At 41.5% G+C, this 12,557-nt stretch overlaps 2 protein-coding genes across 21 annotated transcripts; one reads left to right on the plus strand and one right to left on the minus strand.

Annotated features, from left to right (window-relative positions):
- Nucleotides 1–5: 5 nt before the first annotated feature.
- Nucleotides 6–3,640, minus strand: LOC122035119 (mitogen-activated protein kinase kinase kinase 21-like). 2 transcript variants are annotated; one of them, XM_042594518.1, is made up of 3 exons: nt 3,374–3,640; nt 1,215–3,128; nt 6–414 (listed from the first exon to the last, which is right to left on the minus strand). In XM_042594518.1, exons 2-3 carry the CDS (start codon nt 3,112–3,114, stop codon nt 251–253), a joined length of 2,064 nt encoding a protein of 687 aa, XP_042450452.1. In that variant the 5' UTR covers nt 3,115–3,128; nt 3,374–3,640; the 3' UTR covers nt 6–250. The 2 variants fall into 2 exon arrangements, with proteins under 2 accessions (XP_042450452.1, XP_042450444.1); XM_042594510.1 differs by having other exon boundaries at nt 1,215–3,132.
- Nucleotides 3,641–4,152: 512 nt separating this feature from the next.
- Nucleotides 4,153–11,837, plus strand: LOC122035135. Of its 19 annotated transcripts, XM_042594567.1 has the most exons (11): nt 4,153–4,419; nt 6,146–6,217; nt 6,332–6,390; nt 6,512–6,562; nt 6,644–6,721; nt 7,508–7,541; nt 7,657–8,047; nt 8,159–8,229; nt 8,325–8,520; nt 8,754–9,358; nt 9,942–11,837. In XM_042594567.1, the coding sequence occupies exons 10-11, from the start codon at nt 9,324–9,326 to the stop codon at nt 11,764–11,766; spliced, it is 1,860 nt and encodes a 619-aa protein (XP_042450501.1). In that variant the 5' UTR covers nt 4,153–4,419; nt 6,146–6,217; nt 6,332–6,390; nt 6,512–6,562; nt 6,644–6,721; nt 7,508–7,541; nt 7,657–8,047; nt 8,159–8,229; nt 8,325–8,520; nt 8,754–9,323; the 3' UTR covers nt 11,767–11,837. The 19 variants fall into 19 exon arrangements, with proteins under 19 accessions (XP_042450501.1, XP_042450545.1, XP_042450574.1 ...); XM_042594611.1 differs by having other exon boundaries at nt 6,483–6,562; nt 7,508–8,047; XM_042594640.1 differs by lacking the exon at nt 7,508–7,541 and having other exon boundaries at nt 6,483–6,562.
- The last annotated feature ends 720 nt before the right edge of the window (nt 11,838–12,557 follow it).

Here is a 12,557-nt window from a genome sequence, read left to right on the forward strand (position 1 = left end):
TCAAACTTTCAACTAAAATCATTTTCTATCACAATGCTGCTCGAAATGACACTGCCGTTGGCAAAGAACATAAATCACAATCAGTTGCAACTTGATACCACCACCACAACTCTCACAATAAAGCATTTCGGTTCAGACAAGTTCAATCATAACCAAGAATGCAATTGTTGCTCACATACAAAATGATGGACGACAACAATTGAAGTTAGTGAATGTTCAGTGTGTTGTGTTTCATCATCAATGTGTTTTCTTATGTTAGCTCAGAATCTGAGACATGCCCCGACCTCCTCCTCGCCGGGATCATCATCACCTGCTGAAACCTGTTTCCATTGTTCACACTGAAGCTGCGTCCAGATAACTGTGGTGGTTTGATCACTGTTGTTGTGTTCTTCTTCTGCCCTGGAGACACAAGTCCTGCCATAAAGGTTCAAGTTAGTTTGCTTGAAGATTATGATTCAAGACTAATGTGTAGTATGATCAAAGAAAAATAAGGAGATCATTAACAATTTATTCTCATTGGAAGCTGATTATAGCAATACATTCGTAGATTCGAGTAGAATGATTGCAAGTATTATATATCTGAAACTCATTAAGAGGAACTTAGCATTTGGTTAGGTAACTGCATGTATCTAAATGTTCAAAAAGAATGAAGATTGCGAAACCACAATATTAGTTTCTTTTGTTTTGTTGTTTGATTCATTTCTTAAGCAGTAGAGATGCTCTTTCTTCTTAATAGAAAAGCTCTTATAAGTTCTGGTAACTAGAACAAAATATGACAATGCAGCTGGAGAGTAATAGCTATTCAGAATAACAATAGTCTATTTTAGAAAAGGTGATTTCAAGTTTAAAATTTTGATTAAGTTTGCCGAGAAAGAAGTTACGATTTGCATATCTTGTCCACTTCTACATATAATTCAGAAGAGAATTCTGACTCAGCAATGATATTATTATAGAAGTCTCTTAGAAGAGGATTTCTTATAGCCCTTTGAATTTGTTCTTGCTGATCTGACTTCAGGAATGCATTAAACAGCTTTATAAACCCATAAAAATAAGTCTTAGTAACTGTTTCTTGAGACGGTCATAACTAAATTCCTATAAAAGCTTAGTCCCTGGTAATCTGTTCATAGCAGCTGAAGCAAAAATTATAAAGAAAAAAAAAAGTAAACTAAATGCATACAGATGAGCATAGTAACAGTAAGATGTGAAGAACATACTGAACAATTGCTGCTTCAACTTTCCATGAATTTTCTTTGCTGATGATTTCATGCTTGTATCCTGGTTAACTTGTGGCGACAATAACGGATCATCAGTTAGAATCCCAGTATTTTGTTTCTCCTCTCCCCAAACCGATGTTTCATCCCCTTCAATATCCCAGCTCGTGCCCTTCACATTGGCACTTGTCTTCTCCCTTTCCAAAACCCTGTAAGCAAACATTTGAAATGGAACTTCTGATGCCCCGAGCACATCTTTCTGTACCCAACTGGTGAAGCTCTTGCACATGCTACTCTCGAGCTCGAAGTAGTCCACTAGTGGTTGAATGTGCTCTGAATTCATAACCAAAAACCTCTTGATGTACCGAAGTAGTCTGCAAATGGTGGAGAAGCTGGGCCTTTGCATTGGGTCAGAGTGCCAACATTTTTTAGTCAAGTTTGTCAAGTATTTAGGAGATTGAGATGGAAACAATGGTCTCACACCCACCCTTATGTTCTTGCTTGTGTTGTCTTTTTGGCGATGTTCATCCTCAAAGGGCACTTTTCCTGTTAGAAGTTGGAAACAAATCATTCCAAAGCTATAGATATCTGCCTTCTCTGAGCATCTTAAGCGACCATTGATACAACTATTACTATTATTTGTACTCCCATCCTGTGCTTGTTCTTGCTCTTGTAGAACCTCAGGGGCATACCATATACATGGATCCGTTTCACCCTCTACACTTGTTGAACTCTTCGAATTCTTAGTCGACCACTTAGCAAAGCCAGCAACTTTCACATGCAAATAGCCATCAGGTGAGCAACTCCTCGCCTTAACAAGGATGTTGGAAGGGTTCAAGTCTCCATGGAACAATTTCTTGGAGTGTAGATACTCCATTCCTCTGGCAATCTGAAGCATCGTGTCCACTGCCACAAGCAAAGGAAAGGAGGCTTTGTTCTTGGTGGAGCACAAATTCTTGGTGTAGCTTGAGAGATCCATGCTCATCCATTCCATCACCAAGAACCACTCTTTCTTCTCTTGGTCTGCAAGCACGTACATGTAATGTGACACATTTGGATGAACCATGGATGCGAGAGCAGAGATCTCATTTGCTATCGACGCCTCATCAATTGTTCTTCCAATGAGATGTTCGACGAGGAAGCTTTCACCCATCCACTGGACTTCCATGAAGTTGCTGCTGCTTTTACGAACTTGGTAACCTGGAGATTGAACAAGAACTGAGCTGGGAAAAAGTTGGGACTTGGGGCTAATAAGGAGCTCACGGAGGCTCTTCTCATGGTCTGTCAATGGATCCAAAGGTGAGATCTTTCTGTTATTTAAGATTTGTGAGAGAATCCAATGATCTTCCCTGGAAGCCGAGTCCAATCTGGCGCAGAAATCCTTCGAGGACAAGTACAATTCCCCGAGCTTGTGCTGGAACAGCCTGGGTTCCATCCACTCCTTCTCGTACTTCTTGGAAACCAAAACCCTATTTTTGCGAGTGGCCTCGTCGTCGAAGCCGACGGCACCCTCGGCGATGGCCTCGATGGCCTCGAGCACGACGGGGAGGCACCAGAGCAGGTTGTGGAGGTGGAACTCGACGCAGTCGGCTTCGCGGCTGAGGGCGAGGACTTTGCCCCACCATATTGGCTTGGGCTCCAAGCACCTCCGCACGTAGTGCTCGCCCTCGAGGCAGATGAGGTGGAGCTCGGCGAGCGGGTGTTCGAGCGGTCGCCAGCGAAGGGTGTGCCTAGGGTCGAAGGTCAAGTGGGTGCGGAGGGCGTCGGCGACGGCGTGGAAGGCGAGGTCGAAGGCGTCGACGAGCAGGCGGCATTGCCGGGGATTGACGTCGATGGAGTCCTGCAAGACCATCAGAGCACGCAGGCTGCCGAGAACTTCCCCAATCCGCCGGAATTGATCCATCGCCGACGAGAAAACTATCTAAAAATCCAATTTTTTCCCTTAAAAAAATCTTCCTTGGAGAGAATTGAATAATAAAAATTCGATCTTTAAACCATTCAAACATTCAACAAAAAGAATCAAAAGAAAGAAAAAAACAACAACAACATCGCATTGCATGAAGCGCCGAATAAACTACGAAGAATGGCTAGGGGATTGACGTACAGATTCTTAATCAAATTTGACTGAATAGAATATACTAAAGAATTGGGGAAGTACGTACGTGGGATTGACTAAGCGTGCATGAGGATATTGCAGGGCAAGATGACCGACCGGCGAAGGATTGAAGCTCCGCGCGCGGTGGCGCCGGCGGGTGGAGAAGGCGGTGGTGATGAGGACTAAAGAGGAGAGGAGAAGAATTACGACAACTGGACCGGTTGTTGTCGCAGTTCCCCACCACCCGACCGCCGGTCTGTTAATTTGGGGACGAATGCGCTTCCGGTGACCTCCTCTTTTTTCTTCTTTTATTTTCCTCCTTTTTTTCTTATATATAATTTTTACATATACTCTAATTAAATCATCGTCCGTTTGATATATTTTTTAATTATATTTTTCGAATTTGTTTCGGTTATTAATTCAAGTTTTAACATCGAAATTAGTTGGCATTTTTTTGTTACCTGCCCTGTGACTGCTTCGTACTCGTCTACCCCATGCAGCCACACTCGTATCAACTAATAGCCGAAAAGGTGTAACATCGCGTCGCTTCTAGACGCGTACGTCGAAGGAAGAAGTAGGGGGCAGGTGGGTCCCCGCCTGACGACCACCTCGTCACCAGCCACGACGGTACGGTCCACTACACGTGTACGGACCGCGTATTGCCAGACGACCTAATGCTTACTCGCTATCTCATATGCCCACTCATTCGCGTACCCTCGGGCCCTCGTATAGATGCTCCAATCGTCTATCGGGTTTATTTTGGTGCTAATTATTGTGAGTGCCGTATCTGCAATATAGATCGCATATATCTAAAGCTGATTCGGACACGTGTATGGTGATGTGGCATCCTTTTCTCCCTTCTCTTTTCCTCTCTGGCTTGAATCTCGGGACAGAGGATCTGAACTCGAGAAGAAGAGAGTAGCGTCGGAGTTTGGACTTCGTTTGCCTTCCTATCCACCGTTGCATCCTCCTCCTTTTGAAAACGTTTGATCTCAGAGTCGCTTCGAGGGAGTTCGTCCACTTTTTCCAACGGGCTTCCGCTTTTTGGAGGGATATTAGTCGCGAATTGGCGAATTAGATAATCGGACAAGAAATCTGTTCCAGATATTTCAGGTGAGCGACGAATTGTTGGCCTAATTCTGTGCGCCCGCCCTCGCTGCCTAGTCCTGTTGTTATTATTCGTTCGCTCCCTATATACGTTAGCAGAAGTTGAGAGTTTGCTGCCTATCAATTATGTGGTTAGAATTAGGGTTTTAGTTATTCTCTACAAGAAAAATTGAATTCTGGTGGCTTATTGTGGTGATCGGGTATCAATATATGGATGTTTAGGGTTATGTTCGAAATTTCTCAGTAAATATGATTTCTTGTGTGGTTCTACGAGGGAGATTAGAGATGTGCACGATGAATCAGGATAATTGGGGCTTGAAATGGGATCATATGGGGGAAGGCCTGAAGAGATTCGTCGGATAGAAAACGGATGAAAAATTTAGACAGATGGTGAAGAATAAATGCCTTATATATTTTGTCTTTTCTTGATGAGAAACAAATGAGTTAGACTATATATAATACATCCACGAAGGTTATTATCCTGATTTTGGAGTGGTATTCTGATTTAGTTGTCAGTACAATGCTAATCAATGTAGGCGCTCTTCATTGTAGATTGCTATTACTGCATATAGATTATAAAACAGCTATCCTTGCTACCAGAGGGTTCTTAATTTTCTCGTCAATTGTATTATATCTGATCACCATCATCAGTAAGTTGTGTTTGGACCTAACTATCTAGGATCAACAACACGAATCTTGTCCCTCCATTGAGCTTCACAAAAGGATGAATTAAATCACTAATAAGATGGTAGAAAGCTAGTTCAAAGCTCGAATTATCAGAATGCATTCATGGAAATTTTCATTATGGTGATGGGAGTATTACTTGATATACAGAGTCTATTATTATTATGTGATAATAATTTTGTTTTGTTGTAATCAATGAAGCCTTTTGACACCATAACAGAGTTAATAGTTATACTTTTTAGAATTTTATTATTATCAAGGCATATGGTTGAGGCTGTGGCAATAGCCCCATGCCATCTATTGGCATATTTGCTTGTCAAGAGAGTGTAGCTTCTGTAAGATACTGAAAGGATAAAGAGCAGCCACTGGAGTACTAAAACTTGGGTTTCCTATCTAGGCCTCGACCTGAAGTCATGCTTCTTTAGTTCCATCTTGGATAGTTCGAGGGTGCTGCTGTATATCTTCTCATCTTCATTATATATTAAGCTCTTGAATCGCTGTTGCTACTTGGGATTGACCTCTTCCAAAAGAAAATTTTTCTCTTTTCTAAAATTGGCACTGACACTCACTGTAGTCCCTTGCTTTTGATGATATGGTTATGATGGATCCCATATAGCTAACAAAAATATTTTGGCTACTGTGATATCTAATGCAGTGATGTTCCTCCAGAAAATTGTGGTACTGATTGTAGGTTTTAATGATACTGCTTACCATCTCTGTCAAAAAGCATTTTCAACCTTGTGTCATGGCTACTTGCAAGAGCATTTCTGGTCATGTGCTGTCTAAATTTTTGAGCTTATGTTGGACCTTCAGTCAGTATGTGTTTGATTTGTTAACCATACTGACTGGCATTACATACAGTCTGTTTATTGTCAGATACTATAGCGAAGAAATCATTTTGTAAGATGGTCTTCTATAAATCCAAAATAATTGATTAATATGTCATTTGTCAAAATTCCAGAATTTTCCTGGAAATAAATGTCTTGTCATTTATTATGTTCCCAAAAGGTTCTACATTTTGGGATTTTAAGCAATTATATACATGCAGATAGCGACTGAATGGGAAATAATGAAAAAAATGATGTCTCCAAAAACCGAGAAAATGCCTTCACCTGTGCAGGTGGGTACATTTTATATGATGATTTTACATGAACGTTTTCTCTTTATTAAACAACTGATATTTATATATCTGGTTGCTTGTGCTGAACACTGATACAATCTTTACTAACTGTAGGTAATTCAGTAGCAGGGAGCTTAAAGAATAATTGGCTTTCGTGCTTTCAATATGTCACAGTTTGTTTACTTGCCGTCCTTTTCATACCTAAATACCTCAAAAATTGTTCTGTCTTCTTGTTTCAAGTGGTGAGAAATATTAGTTTCTGCAGTTAACTTAATCCATTAGCATTTTCTCCAGTTGCAGCAGCAACCTGCATTTCATCCACATGCTGACTGGGCAGCTATGCAGGTTAGCCATTATTAGATTTGGTTTGAATCATTCTAAAGTAGAGCATCTAAGAATAGTACCAAAGAAACTGTTCTTTTTCAGGCATATTATGGCCCTGGTTATGCACCTCGTCCATACTTGTGATGCTTCCTCCTTATTTCAGCGCTTCAATTGTGCCTGGTTATGTGCCTCATCCATACATTTAAATTATTTGATAATGTTTAACTATAGAGTCTTCAATTGCAACTTTATCTAAAAGGAGATTTATTATTTATAAAAGGTGAACCATGTCTTAGTTTATGTAAGTGGCATTATTCTTGCCTTCAAACTTTTATGTATAATTAATAAACAAAAGAGGAATTGGCACGTCATATGTATCAACAGTTACTCTCTTCAAACTGATCAAACTGTATACACAACTAGTGCTAAGTTGATATATTGACACCAAATTGGAGAATAGTCTAACATCTTTAACAGTTTACAAGCTAGTACTTGGAGGAAATTATGGTGAGGTGCGGAAGGGAATACTCCAGTAGAAACACAGAAACTGAATGATTTGCAAGAATAGAGATGTGCACATACATTAAGATTTCACAATGTAAATGAAGTGTCAACTGTTGGTCAATCAACTAAGAATCGAACTGCAAAAGAATGTTATTAGACACAGCATATTCACTGTATAAGATGAGTATTATCATGACTTTCATCAGTCTTGATGTTGTTATTTTTCATGGACTCAGCCCTTTATCCCTCCTTTTGGGTCACCATATGCTGGAATGTATCCTAATGGAGCTTATCCTCACTCAATGATACCTCCCCTAAGTGGTTCTTTGCGACCTACCATCTTTTCTACATTGAACTTTGCTTGGGGTGTGGGATATATGGCAGCTAGTTTATGCACAGAATAAAATGTGCCTGATAATTTATTAGAATTTCTTTCATTGTGCATCATGTTTTTATTTGCAGGGTGCCCAATCCTGCAGCAACTGCAGCAGTAGCAGTGAGGAATATTTACTTGCAATTTATTTATTGATATTGGTTATAGTGTTTCATTAGAAGCATAAATTCTTTCCCTGGAGTTCAACTTTCTTCGCATATTTGGCCCTATTTTACAGATGGCAACTCCTTTGAGTGTAAAGGCTCCTAATACATCACTAGGGAGCAAGGACAAAGGGCTAACAACTAAGCTTAATGCTGCTGTGGGCAATATAACTTCAAATACTGCTGCAAGTGCTCGACGACATGAGCTGCAAGGACAAAGGGCTAACAGCTAAGCTTAATGCTGCTGTGGGCAATATAACTTCAAATACTGCTGCAAGTGCTCGACAACATGAGCTGTCACATAGGTTTTTCTGAGTGCATATTTGTGGATTAGCATTGCTGAAATTCAGTGAGCAAAAGTTTGCTTTCAGTGGAGATCCAAGTATGTCTTTATCACACATGTACAGTGATTATAATAGTGCAGATTGGTCTAGCAATGGAAGTGATGGGAGTAATTCAGCCAGAGTAATGCCCGTTTTCCTTTTTTCAATTCCTTTGTTGCTTTCAATAATGTCTAGTACTTTTATGGGATCGCACGAATATCACATCTATTCAGAATACCCTCTCTTGTAATAGGGATCTAGCAACCAAAGAAATGTTGGTTCTGAAGATAGACCATCATCAGCTATCATTGTCCAAGCTAGCTTGTACTGTAATTCCTTGAATTGCGTTCTTCCAGTTTGCCTAAATCAAACAAATAACACCTCCTTTTAAAGTCATGAGATATGCTTTTTAACTGCAGATGATAGAAAAAGTGACACGGATTCTAATCCTGTCAATGATGGAGAAAGAAGCACATCCTTGAAAGTTTCTTCAGGAGTTTCTGGGACAGCTGGTCTAGCTCAAGCATTTTCAGTGAAAAAAAATGGCACACCTGTGCCTCAAACAACTATGATACCTGGTTGTGACGGTGTACCTTCTGAACCATATAGATGCAGGTGCGTGGAATCTCCACTCCAGACTCGGATCCATTGAGAATAGAGAACTCAACTTTGTTGGTATTCTTATTTCCTGCATTCATTTACTTTTAGCAGGTCAGAAATGTATGATTTGATCCAGTGTCAGTCAATGCCTGTCTTTTTGATGCAATACGACTTTGTTATGCGATAACCATTTCGGTTAATCCAACAAAATACATCGAAAACTAATAATCCTTTTATTGCATGAACAGGATAGACTGAAAAACTCCCAATTGATCTAAGCAGAACTATTGTCTCTTCCGGAAGAGGAGATTGGAACTGCACCATCAATTTGCTGCTGCAAACTTCTTGTCAATGATCGATAAACCAAGCTCGATTAGTCCACTGAAAAGCTAGAAGATGGCAGCTGTGGCAGGCCCAGAGATGGGTATATTCCTGGGAATTACGCACGTGTCTATGTCCTGAGTCAATCCTCGTTGCCACTGTAGACGAAACCAAATTCACAAATTAGCTTCCTGAATTGCATGCCCTATTTTCCGCTCTTTGGTTCATCGAATCTGGACGCCATTTCGATGAGGATGTCGACATTCATTGAACCTCGGTAGGAGCTGAGCATCCATCCCATTAAGCAGACCCAACAAATCAAACCTTTGGCGACTCGTCGGGTTCTTTCTCCTCCTCCTCCTCACTTTGTGCTTCCGCTCTCCGTCTTCTCTCCGAGTTCCGAGAGAATCAGCCAATCACAAGAAGCCTAAACCCTGACTCACTTATCTTTGATGATCTAGGAACGGCAGTTGCGGTTCTTCGCTTTCTCTGCTTTCATGGAGGAGTTGACGAAATCTTCCCGTGCTCATAGGTATCTTGCTCATCTTTATGCATTTCGGAGTTTAGGTGTCACTGGAGATTGTACTTTCTTTCCCTGCGTTTGCGGAGTAAGTTTCGATTTCGACTTCGCCGGTTTATATTCGGTTGTGCTTGCTTCCAAACAATGGATTTATCAATAGTATATTTTTGTCGGTCTGGTTGATCTTTATGTTGCCTAATTTTTTCTGTGACTAGGCTTAGAAGTCCTAAAATCTAGTTTACTGTTTACAGTTCTGGTATGTCAGATCTTAGCATATTATTATGGTCGTCCTCAGATAGTAATGCTTAGTAAAATCTACTTCATTTATTTTGTTAGACATTGGTCCTGGTAGTTCATTGAGAATTATTTATTCCATCATCAGCTTTTGGTAGAATGCTACTTGTTTGGATTTTTTTTTTTGAAGTTTTATACAATGGACCGCTGTGATACATCTGGTTTTGTCAGTGGAGGTTCCGAATCTTTATTCTTGTATTTCTAACTCAGAATTCTTGTGCAAAATCTACTTCTTGAGAGATTGGCTAACTAGTTCTTGTTTAATCAAGTTTGATTGACCAAAGGGTCCTCTCATGACAAGGTTCGTGGAAAAGAACATGCTGTCCATGGATTTTGCTTCCTGCAGCTCAATGCAATCAGGAGGTCAATTCAGTACTCAAGTGAAGATACCAGTTGATTTGCTTCCAAATGTGTACGATTACACTCCCATCATAGAAGGGTCAAAAAGTGAATCAAATGATTTTATCAGATTTGTGAGTCCAAGAAATCTGTTGCTTGCCGTGAGTTTGGGTCAGTCAAGCACAACAGGCAGCATTTCAAGAATTTCGTCAGCTAAGGAAACTGATGAAGAATCCTCTGCGATCCTAGGACTTAATTATCAGCTTCATCTTGGCAGCAGCAATATCTCAAGTAATAGCAAGTCATCAGTTACTAGTCCAAAAGTTTCTCATACTGGAAAGCTGTTTGGCTTAGAAGTAAGTCCATCAACTGGATCTTCTGAATCTGCTCTATCTAATGCCGACCATTTAACTACAGGACAACAATTGAAAAGCTTGAATTCTTCCGTAGTACCAAACCCTGTGCTGATCAGCAATGAAGAGAGATCAACAGGGACTTGCTGGATATTTGGGGCATGCCTTGGACTTGGCCAATCCAACTTAGAAACAGCTAGTAGCAGCTTTGCTATGCAGATGAAAATGTGTGCTGAAGCTGATTCTACTTCAGCGGTTCTAGATTCCCCATCGACCAATATGCAATCATTGAAAAACCCAGTTTTCGTCCCTTCCGGGGTTTCTAATTCTCAAAAACACAGCAGGAGTATTAAGCACTGTCAGTTCCAGGGATGTACGAAGGGCGCAAGAGGCGCTTCTGGCCTATGTATAGCTCATGGCGGGGGACGAAGGTGCCAGCGACTCGGCTGCCAAAAGGGAGCAGAGGGAAGGACAATATATTGCAAAGCTCATGGAGGTGGTCTTCGGTGCCAGTTTCTTGGCTGCACAAAAGGTGCTGATGGTCGTACCGATTACTGCATTGCACACGGCGGTGGTCGGCGCTGCAGCCATCCAACTTGCATTCGTGCCGCGAGGGGAAAATCCGGATTGTGCATCCGGCATGGCGGTGGCAAAAGGTGTCAGAGGGAGGACTGCACAAGGAGCGCAGAAGGTTCTTCGGGCCTCTGCATTTCCCATGGAGGTGGGAGGCGCTGCCACTTTAAGGATTGTACAAAAGGTGCTCAAGGCAGCACGCTGTTTTGTAAGGCTCATGGCGGCGGCAAGAGGTGCACATTTCCGGAATGCACAAAAGGGGCCGAGGGGAGCACTCTCCTCTGCAAGGGGCACGGCGGAGGGAAGCGTTGCTCGTATCAGGAGGGTGGAGATGTTTGCCCAAAGAGCGTGCATGGAGGAACTCCATTCTGTGTAGCCCACGGTGGCGGGAAGCGGTGTTCGGTCTCCGGGTGCATTAGAAGTGCCAGAGGCCGGACTAGTTTCTGTGTCCGGCACGGCGGCGGAAAACGCTGCAAGTTCGATGGATGCGATAAGAGCGCACAGGGAAGAACCGATTTTTGCAAAGCGCATGGCGGAGGTAGGCGATGTTCATGGGGGCAAGTCGGGTCGCTCTGTGAAAAGTCCGCGAGGGGGAAAGCAAGTCTGTGTGCTGTTCACGATGCTCTTGTGCGGGACCATCGTGTTCATGGCGGTGGCATGGTTCGGCCAAAGCCCGATCCAACACCCACTGAGCTTGACGAGATGAAAGCAATTGTCACTGAACTAGGTCCTTCTGTGAAGCTGGAGAGCAAGGAAGCAGTGCATTGTCTACTTTCTCAGTCTGAGTATTATGCTTTCGAAGGTAGGGTTCGTGGAGCCAGTTTAATTCCAACAATCACTGCGAATGCAACCTACCTTTAGATGCCACGTATAAGCTAATAAGCTATTACTTGGGTTCCATATATATATTTATCCTCCTGTTTTGATTTTTAGTTGTGCGATAAGGTTGATAGTGTTTGCTAGAAATTCCTAGTTTGGGTTTGAATCAGCTCCCAGAGGACAATACCAAACTTGACACAAACAGCTCCTTCTGCACTCATAGCACCAGTACCTCGAATTAGGTTGCACTCTGTCTAGCCCGATCTGCTCACTTGAAATGACTAGCCAAACTTAATTTTGAAATAAAAATTTATCAACAAAGATAATATTTAATCAAGATGGAATAAAATTTTCCTTCTTAAATAATGGAATGGATGGATTAAACTAAGTTCATTGGAAGGAATCATTGCAAGTTAAATTGTCTATCAAACATTAAATAGAAACTGAACCGGTCCGATTTTATTTGTCCGATCACAACATCTAAGGTCGGAGATAATAACGAAATGTGTCTGAACATAATATCAAAGGTGAAAGATAAACAGCTCACTAGCATTTAAATTTAAGAATCAAGTAATAAAAACTACCCCTAAATAAAATGAAGAGAGGTTAAAAGTTGCTAAATTGCAAGGAGCTCAAAATCGAAGTAAACAAAATGACAAATAGTGCACCGCCAGATCGAATTAGATTAGTGCTGCACTTCCAGGTGGAATAGACTGACTGCAAAAACAAGGCAGTTGCAATGACTTCAACACGAGCCAGATAGATGCAATCTAAGAAACCATTCGAGAGATCAATTTTAAAGTGAGCACCGTTCAATCTTTAAAATCAAAATT

This window comes from Zingiber officinale, chromosome 1A (assembly GCF_018446385.1).
Source record: "Zingiber officinale cultivar Zhangliang chromosome 1A, Zo_v1.1, whole genome shotgun sequence".
In the NCBI taxonomy this organism is placed as follows: Eukaryota; Viridiplantae; Streptophyta; class Magnoliopsida; order Zingiberales; family Zingiberaceae; genus Zingiber; species Zingiber officinale.

Coding starts and splice junctions, on each gene's coding strand:
- LOC122035119 (XM_042594518.1), bottom strand. CDS start 3,114: ATGGATCAATTCCGGCGGATTGGGGAAGTTCTCGGCAGCCTGCGTGCT. Junction 415..1,214: donor GTTGAAGCAGCAATTGTTCA/GTATGTTCTTCA, acceptor CCTTTATGGCAG/GACTTGTGTCTCCAGGGCAG.
- LOC122035135 (XM_042594611.1), top strand. CDS start 9,324: ATGGAGGAGTTGACGAAATCTTCCCGTGCTCATAG. Junction 9,359..9,941: donor AAATCTTCCCGTGCTCATAG/GTATCTTGCTCA, acceptor TCTCATGACAAG/GTTCGTGGAAAAGAACATGC.